We start from the raw sequence: 9079 nt of genomic DNA on the forward strand, positions 1-9079 counted from the left end.
TCAGGTGTGTTAAAAACAACCCATATAAAAGAGATACATTTCAGGCTTGCCTGCCCTTTAAACCTTTCCATTTGTCTCTAGTGCCTGAGATCCAAGGGAGCCTCCCCTTACACTGGCTCTGACTTCTGGGGTGCACAGAGCAACAGTCTGTTTGGTTTGGTACTTCTGGTACTCTTCTGATCCTGAGATGATCTCTGCTGCTCTTTGTAATTGGGGGACTGGAAAATTCAGATAATGATGCTTAAATCAATTTTATTTCAGTGGGAATCAGTTTGAACTCCTTAGGCATAACTGTGCTGTTGCTGCTTCTGTGTCATGCCAGCCTGGCTCCTGTCCTGCTGCCTCCCTGCTTCTCCTGGCCACCTGTTCAGGGGATTCTGGCTCAGCACCCCCAGCACTCCTCCCACTTGTGCTTTGCAATCCAGACCTGTTTAAACAGCTTCCAAACAGGAAGGGCATGTTTGTCCCCTGTTGAAGGTGGTATATTTTGCTGTTAGCAGAGCAGGCTTCCTGCAAATTCCCAGTCCCAGCTTGAGCCCTGGCACCTCAGGGGGATATGTGTGCACTATGGCAGAGCTTTGGACTCTGTTATAGCTTGTTCCAGTTGCAACAGAAGCTTGTCCATGAGTGATTTTTAAATCACTTGTAACTTCTTGGATGTGATGTTCTTACCTTATCTGTTCTTCACACTTCCCTTCTCCCTGCTGCCCTACCAAAGGCCTGAGAATAAGCACAATTTATTTCCAAATTGAACTGGGGAAGGTGGATAATTTTTAATTATTTCTAGGTAAATCTTAAAATGCTGGCAATGGAAAAGGTGAAGCAATTGAACTTACAGACTGACAACATTTGGCGATGAGAATAGACAAACAAAAACATCACAAAGAGAAGGATCCAAGAAGTTCTGGTCACAGCCAGGGCCCAAAACACTCATGCTTACCAGCTCAGAGCAGCTGCAGTAACACTGTTCCTGTTGATGGAATATTTTTCTATCAGTTACATGTAGTTTCTGTCAAAGACTGATTATAAAGCACCTTCAGAAAGTGTTTGATTCTAATTGATTTCATGTATTTATTTCTGCCTGTGTTACGCACCCGGGACGGTTCTTTTCTTCAGAGAATGAGGAAGAGAAGAGTGCAGTGATAGATTGAATGATACATAGAGCAACCATGTAAGTGTGTGAGACCTTCAACCTCCCACCCAGCCCAGCACCTCAAAGGCTCCTGCACCTAGAGTTGGCTCCTTTTCTTGCTTTTAGTTTGACAGACTGGTTTGGGGCTGTGGTGGCAAATCCACTTTCAGGTCTGATGTCAGACTTTTCACTGCCACCTGGGTTCTGTGTTAAAGGCAAACCATTCAGCACATGGAGTGCAGGTGGTTGGAGCAATTATCTGGTGATTTTGGGGACCAGGATGGGACTGTGCTGGATATTCAGGTTTGGGAAGGATTTGCTTTGTAATTCAGCTTGGCCCTTCTGTTCACATCAACAGCCAAAGCATCATTTGGCATTCTTGTTCAGCCTGGGTTTTTTTTCTTTTGGATTTTACTCCTTCCCGAGAATAGTCCTGAAAAATCCCTGCCCACCATTTATTTAAGAAAATAGTAACATTTAGTCCCTAAAACCAACTTTGTGTGGATAATTGTTCTGGGGCTGGGTGGGTGAGACCCCTGTTTTTGGGGGCCAGCAGAAGCAGTCTTTTTTTTTCCTTAGTTTCAAATGTTTGTTTTCCAGAAATTACATTAATCAGTAACACCTGAGAGAGAACTGAGACAACCCCTGAAAACTGACATCACTCTTGTGTTTATCACTAATAACTTGTGTGAAGATTTTGGCAGAGAAATTTTTCCTTTGTTTTCCTTAGAGAAGAATCCCCAATTTCAGTATGATTTTTCTCTCACCACATGAATCTGTGAGCTGATTCTGTTGTTTTCCTGCCACACAGAGACCTCTGAGAAGAGGAGAAATTGTTTGTGGGGCCACTTCAGGTCTGTCTTGAAACTGTTCCACCTTTACTCAAAAAGTGTTTTTCAATGGTGCATGGACAGAGCCTCCACTGCTCTGGCTGCACAGGGGCCTTTACATCCCTCCCACATCACTCCCTGAGTGTTGGTGAGCCCCATCTGGTGCTAGCCCAGTGCTTTTGGGCTTTTTATCCAAGGATTCCTTGTTGCACAAATCATAAATAGTTTCTGGAGCAGAACTTCGGGATTCTTTCTTTTGCTCCCAGCTAAGAGAGTGGGCTCTAAGTTAGCCCTTGACTGGCTTTCTTTTTCCCTTTGCCTCCAAAAATCTTTCATTTCTGGCTGCAAATGGTTCATCTGGATTTATTCAGGTTTATTCCCAGGCTTCTCAGACCTGCCTAACACTTAAGAGCACCAAGTGCTGCTCTTTGCACAAGGGAGCTGCCAGGATAGACAGAGGTTGCGGCTGCTGCTGCAGCATTGGTTGGAGGGGGCCTTGCAAGCAGAGTGCAGCTTTTCCAAGGGCCAGCCTGGGCCATCCATCAGCACATGTGACATCCTGCAGCATGTCCTGGGCAGCAGCTGGCGTTAGGGCACAGTGCTGTACACCTGGAGTGTTGCAGGAGTGCCTTGGAAAGCAACATTTTCAGGTGAGCAGAGTGTGAGCTCAGAAAAGTCAGTGGTGGGATTGGTTATTGTCATAGAGAGGCAGAGAGGAGTTCCAGCTCTGTCCTGTAGTTCAGGTAAGGGAGAGTCCAATGGCTCTGGCACAGCTCAGTGTCTGCTGGGAGGCAGAAGTTGACTCTCAGCTTTGTGGAGTTGTGAGGGGTCACAAATTCAGTTCAAGACAGAGCTCCCTGTGCTCCTGCCCACTCAGGACTGGCTCTATGAGTACTGTACTGAGGTACTGAGTCTGATCCAGAGCAGAGGTTTGTGCTCATCCTGGGCCAAAAGTGCTTCGCTCCTGCAGCAGCCCAGACCAGCACAGCTTCCAGCCGTGAGGGGAGGAGAGGTCACAGCCACTGGGTGCTCCTGGTTCCAAAGGAGATGGGTGCTGAACCAGCAGTAGGGTTACAGAGCAGAGCTGTTTTTCCACCTCAGGAGACTTTGTTTCAAGTCCCCACAGGGCATGAGCGTGACTGTGCTAGAGTGAGGGATGCAGTGGTGCTTCTGCCTTATTCAGCTGCTTGCCCTGGACACAGAGCGAGACCATGACCAGGCACATCCAGTCCTGCCCAGGGGCAGCTTGGGATCCTCACACAGTTCCTGGCTGGAGTCTGATCTTCAGGAGTCCTTCCACCTCAGGCAGAGCGCCCTGCTGCCTCTGTCACCATCTCACATTCCCTCTGGGGGCTGTGGCTGCTGCAGACCTATGAGGGACTTGGTGGGGCCCAGGTAGAGGGATGCTGAGGGTATGATGTTCCAGTGTCCAGGCACAGCTCCAGCCACTCTCACCTTGTGTTTCGAGTAATGCCATGACAGGATGTACAACTGGAGCTTGGAAGCTGCTGTTTTGTGAAAACTGTGTGGAAGAGAAGGCAGTGAGACTAAGGCTCTCCTAGGCTTCAGAAACCCAGAGTCTCTTCCCTGAGGAACTTTGCAGCCTGTTAGGATAGCTTGACCTGCCAGATTGGTAATTTTCACTGGCTGGACACCCAAGCCTAGTGAGAGGAGATTAGGGAAAGAAGGCTGCTGCTAGGAACTGACTGAAGGGGAAACTGAGCCCAGGACTAGAGCACATTCTGATTTCCAAAAGACGTTTCCAAATGGATCAGCACTATTTGAGACTGGTGGGTCCCAATTTTAACTGTCTTAAATACTCAGGGGCTCAGGAACATTCCTGTGTGCCACTTGATCCAAGATTTTTCTGTGTCCTGCTCCATTGGTGCCACTGCAGAGCACCAGACTTGGCTTTCTGCCTCTGGATCTCCTGCATGCTAAGCAGCCTTGCAGGACCCCAGTTCTTCTTCCTACCATGGCCACTGTTGAGAAGCCTCAGGGCTTAGCCAGTCTTCTTGATCTTCCAGAGGTCTTGCAGAGCACTCATTCTTACAAAACTTAGTTTTGTTAATGTCCTGGCTTCTGTCCCAGAGTATGCTGTGATCTCAGCAGGCTCCATGGCTGAGGCATCCATGGATTCATCAGTACCTGTATCCATCCATATTCTCGGGGGCTGCTTCACTTAACTGTGGAACAGCATATTTCACCATGTCCTTAGTGGGTCTTTTGTGCTGTCCAGTTCTTAGCCCAAAGTTCTGGAGTTTCAGGAATTCTTAGCTATGGAAGGGTCTGGGTTATAGGTACAAAATTTAAATCCACTGGAAACTTCCTAAGTGAAACTGCACCTGCATAGAGGGGAGAAGGCTAGGTTCTCTGGCTGAGGTTTATGTTGGTGTGATCTCCTTCAGCAACTCTAACTTGTGTTTTTGTCTTTTGTTTTCTCTCTTTCCCACGCAGCTAAATCCAGATGGATCTGTTGATCAGAGCGACTCCTCTCCATCTCCTCCTCCGCCAGCACTTTCCAGCCTTGTCCCAGGCGAGCAGTGTCCAGAGCAGGCATCACTGGCCCTCCTCACCTGCAGTGATGTACCTGGGCAGAGTAGAAAGAAGAGAGGGTTCTTTTTCAAAGGGAAAAACCTCTTCAAAAAGCTTGGGTCCAATAAGAAAAACTAACCAGGGGTGTATTCCATCTAGGCTGCCACAGAGCCCCAGAGACTGAGAGTTCAGAAGCCCTCTGCAATAAGCAGATTATTTTCATAGGGAAGAAGTATGTGTTGAATAGAGAAAACTGTGGAGGGTGGTGAGAGCTGAGAACCCTTGGGGAAAAAGTGGCTCTGGGGTGTGAGGGCTCAGCTCTGGGATCCAGCATGTCCTGCTCCATGCAGCCCCCAGTTCCCTGTAAATATTTTAATTTAAGGATTATATTCTGGCTGTAAGTTAACTAAACTGGCTTTTCCCAGCAAAGCCCTGGCCCCTTAGGAGAGATCCCTTGTACTCCAGACCCTGGTATTTCTGTGCTCCAAAGGAGGTCATGTCAACTCCTTCACTTCCTGCAAAGAAAATTTGCACTTTTCTGTTTCCCTGACTCCCCTTTGCTGTCTCTGGGCTGATGAGTGAGTTCTTACTTGTACTGTAACCCTGTAAATATGTGCAGCTGTGCCTCAGAGCATCCCACACTGCCTCAGTCAGCTTCCAGCACGAGGATCCCCACCAAGAAGCGATGCCCTGGCAGGGGTGGGTTCTTCGGCATGGGGGTGGGCTGCTGTCAGCTGCTCTTGCCTAGTTCACCTTGACCACACACTGGCTGGGGACTCCGCCTTATTATTTATTTATCAATTTATTTATTGACTGTTTTATTTATCTACCTATTTATTTATTTATTTATTTATTTATTTATTTATCCATCTGCCTCTCTCCATGGTTCTGTTCAGCTGTGTCCATGAGCTGCTCCCAAGCCAGAGCGTTTGAGAGCAGGGCTGGGGCGGGGCAACTTGCACTATTTTTGTAGGAGATGAAGTGTTCTGCAGTTGAGACAGCCCTGTCCAAACACGGAGGGTTTTGTATGTCATGGTTTCTGTCCCTCTCCGTGTTTCTTTCTCTGCATGTTCCAGTGGGTCCTTGTTCTGAGCAGGGCAGTTCCATGAGCTCCGTGAGTGGTGCCAGCACAGCGGCCACAAGTGGTGGTGGTGGTGGTATGGTATGTTTTTATTTAATATCAAATTTTATTATAATAAAGTCTATTTTCACAAAAATGCATTTTCCTTAAAAAAGCCAAAGATTCAGTGATGCTTCTTCCTAGGGGGTGGGAAAATTATACCAACCACCTGCACCTTGAGGATGTTCTGCACCTTCTGTGTCCCCTTCTCAGAGGGACACGTGGCTGTGGATGCCCCAGGTGCCAGGTGAGGGCAGGGGCTGAGGTGGCAGCCCTGGGGATGCAAGACACCAGAGAGGGCTGTGGGCATGAGGCTGCCCAGAGTGCCTGGGCTGGACCCCCGTGCTCCCAGCACCACTGGTGTGCAAATGTTGGGTCAGGGGTTTTGTCCTGGACCTGGAGCCTCTGGGAATCCAGCCAAGGTGTCAGAAGTCACTCGGGGATTTTTAGGGGATTCTTGCAGGATTTCCCTGACAGGAAGGACTTATTTGGAAAGCTGCTGCTCCCTAGAGGGAAATATTCCATGAGGATGATGATACTGCACTAAGGCATCATGTCCTGTGGTGGGTGGGAGTCAGGGCAAGGACAGACAAAAGGCTTTGAAAGGATGAAGTGCTGCAGCTCTGCTGGAATTTCCATGGCTTCTAGAGCAGCCTCAGTGATGAAACTCATCAGCAACCCAGACCTTTATCTTCAGCTTGTCCTCCCATGGAGGAAGTCGTTGCTGTTCTAACTGAATTTACCAACTGGAGTTTCTTAAGTCTTTTGAAAGCAACTGTCATTGCTTTTATCAGTTCCTCAGGGGACAAACTGAAGAACAGAACCTTTAGGAGGTAAAGCAGCAGCTGGAACATTTTGGAGTGTGCCCAGAGCCAGAGGCCCTGTGAAGCCAGTGCCTGCTTGGCTCCCTTGCTCCTAGTGCTTCCATCCTCCCTGCCCATCTGAGCCCCTGGGACCACAAGGTGTGTGTTGTGTCTCTACCTCCTATAAATTTTGCTGTGATAGACCCAGACCCATCATGCAGCAAAGTCTCCCTAGTTCAGCTGGTTCCCCAACACCAGACAGACTTTACAGCAAAGCTCAGAGAAGTCTCTATGAGAAAAATTTTATGTTAACAGCTTCAAGCTGTTATAGCTAAACTTGAAAGGCTACAATAAACCAAAATAAAAAAAATAAAAGGTAAAAGAAAGATACAATCCACATGTTCTGCTTTGCATCCTCTGCTTCTAATCACTGTGCCACAGCCCAGGTGTGGATGGCACCTCTCTGCTTGGGGGAGCTGCTGGTGGCATCAATTTATTCCTGTTTCCATTCTCCAGGTAAGCAGCATGTGATCTCTCAATGCAAGCATTTGGTGCTAGTGTTGGTGCTCACCAGAAGGCTCAGCCAGGCCTGTGGCCTTTCCCATTCACACTGATCTGGGAGCAGGGTCACACTTTCCGGGGAAGTAAACATTCAAGAGACAAAGCATCTCATAACCTCCCACTTCCATGGTTTATGAAGCAGAGAATAATTTTGAGAGCAGTTTGGTGTGGTGTTTCTCAGGGGTTGATATAGGAATTAGTGTGTTTAACATCTTTTCCAGTGATAAAGGGGCTCCTGGGCACATGTCCTGGTGACACCAACCTGTGTGTTGGGGTCACACACTGGAGGGAAGAGATGGGGTCATCCATGGAAGGCTGGAGAGGTGGAGCTGTGCAAAACTCATGACACTTAACAAGGCCAAGTAAAAGGTCCTACATGGAGTTGGGGCAATCCCAAGCCTAAGTACAGGCTGGGAAGAAGATGAATGGAGAAGATGGATGGATGGATGGATGGATGGATGGATGGATGGATGGATGGATGGATGGATGGATGGATGGATGGATGGATGGATGGATGGATGGAAAGCTGCCTTGAGGAGAAGGACTTGGAGGTGCTGATGGATGAGAAGCTCAAAACAGAATCATAGAATGGCCAGGGCTGGGAGGGATATTACAGTCATCTGGCTCCAAACCTCTGCCATGGATGTGCCCCAGCCATGTGTGTCAGAAATCCCCTGTGCCCTGGGCTGATGCCCCACTGAGCCCTGGTCAGGTGAGATCCACCTGCAGAGCTCCTTCCAGCCCTGGGGCCAACAGCAGAAGAATGTGGAGCTTCTGGAGTGAGTCCAGAGAAGGCCCCAGAGCTGCTCCAGGGCTGGAGCCCCTCTGCTCTGGATCCAGGCTGGGAGAGCTGGGGATGTTCACCTGGAGAAGAGAAGGCTCCAGGGAGAGTTCAGAGCCCCTTCCAGAGCCTAATGGGGCTCCAGGAGAGCTGGAGAGGGGCTTGGGACAGGGATGTGGAGTGACAGGACAAGGGGGAATGCTTTCCCACAGCCAGAGGGCAGGGTTAGATGGGATATTGGGAAGGAATTGTTCCCTGTGAGGAAGAAATGGCCTCCCTGGCACAGGTTGCCCAGAGAAGCTGTGGCTGCCCCAGCCCTGGAAATGTCCACGGCCAGATTGGACTGGTCTTGAAGCAGCCTGGGACATGGAAAGTGTCCCTACCTAAGGCAGGAGGTGGAATGGGGTGGTCTGTAAGGTCTGCCCCAAGCTAAACCATTCTGTGATTACTGAATTAAGTTCCTCATTGTGAAACACATTTATCAGCACTGACACACACTAACTGTCCATAGCCTTTGAAAAATCCTCATCCTCCTCCTCTATCTGATGCTGACATAGTAGGGGAGGGACTCAGAGCATGGCTTTGCAAACCCACGAGTTCTGCCCTTTGCCCAAGAGCTGTGCTGTGGTCTCTGTTGTGCAAACTGCTGGTTCTGGAGCTGCAGCTGGATCTGGTTCTGTTGCTGGAGCTGGAGCTAGAGGTGGGATTGGTGCTGAAGCTGGGACTGCAGGCACTCTGCTTCTGTTTCACACGCTGAAAAGGGTGGGTGGGCTAGAGGCACCTCCGGTGTCTCTTGGGTCACAGTCACCTTGAAGGCCAGGGGAGGCTGCTCAGGGTCTCATTCAGGGGAGCATTATCCTCAGGGATGCAGGCCCCACCTCTGCTCTGGGCCCTGTCCCAGCACTTCACTATCTTGCATGTTTTCTTACATCTGTTGGGAATTTTCTTGGCAGTACCACATGCCATTACCTCTTGTCCCATCCCTGGGCACTCTGAACAGCTCTGTCTGCCCTGCAGCCCTTCCATGAGACAGTCAAAGTCAAGAATAAGGCTTCCAGAGCCTTCTTCCCTTCAGGCTGACCAAACCCAGCTTTTTCCTGGGCTTCAGGTGGATTTCCTTCAAGTTGTCAAAACCAGTCTGCAAACAGGACCAGCCTCACCTGGGCCTCACTGCAAGATTTGTAATTTGCTTTGCTGATTTTCTTTAAAACATTAAAGGACCAGGACCAGCATCGGTTCATGGCTCCACTTGAAGGAGGCAGCTATGAGGATGGGGATAGTGGATCCCAACTTTGGGGATGGACACACCTTCAGAGT

General features: G+C 49.1%; 1 protein-coding gene across 9 annotated transcripts in view; it reads left to right on the forward strand.

The window, feature by feature from the left end:
- Positions 1-5040, forward strand: part of TSPOAP1 (TSPO associated protein 1) — a 53994-nt gene extending 48954 nt beyond the window's left edge. For 8 of the 9 annotated variants that reach the window (XM_033077975.2, XM_033077976.2, XM_042779898.1 and 5 more), the window contains one exon: positions 4420-5040. In XM_033077975.2, coding sequence (XP_032933866.1) covers positions 4420-4635 — 216 coding nt within the window. In that variant the 3' untranslated portion in view covers positions 4636-5040. Of the gene's footprint in view, positions 1-1116; positions 1172-4419 lie in introns of all 9 variants that reach the window. The other variant, XM_033077978.1, reaches the window with a different exon arrangement.
- The last annotated feature ends 4039 nt before the right edge of the window (positions 5041-9079 follow it).

The sequence above is a fragment of the Catharus ustulatus genome, chromosome 22 (genome assembly GCF_009819885.2).
Source record: "Catharus ustulatus isolate bCatUst1 chromosome 22, bCatUst1.pri.v2, whole genome shotgun sequence".
Lineage (NCBI taxonomy): Eukaryota > Metazoa > Chordata > Aves > Passeriformes > Turdidae > Catharus > Catharus ustulatus.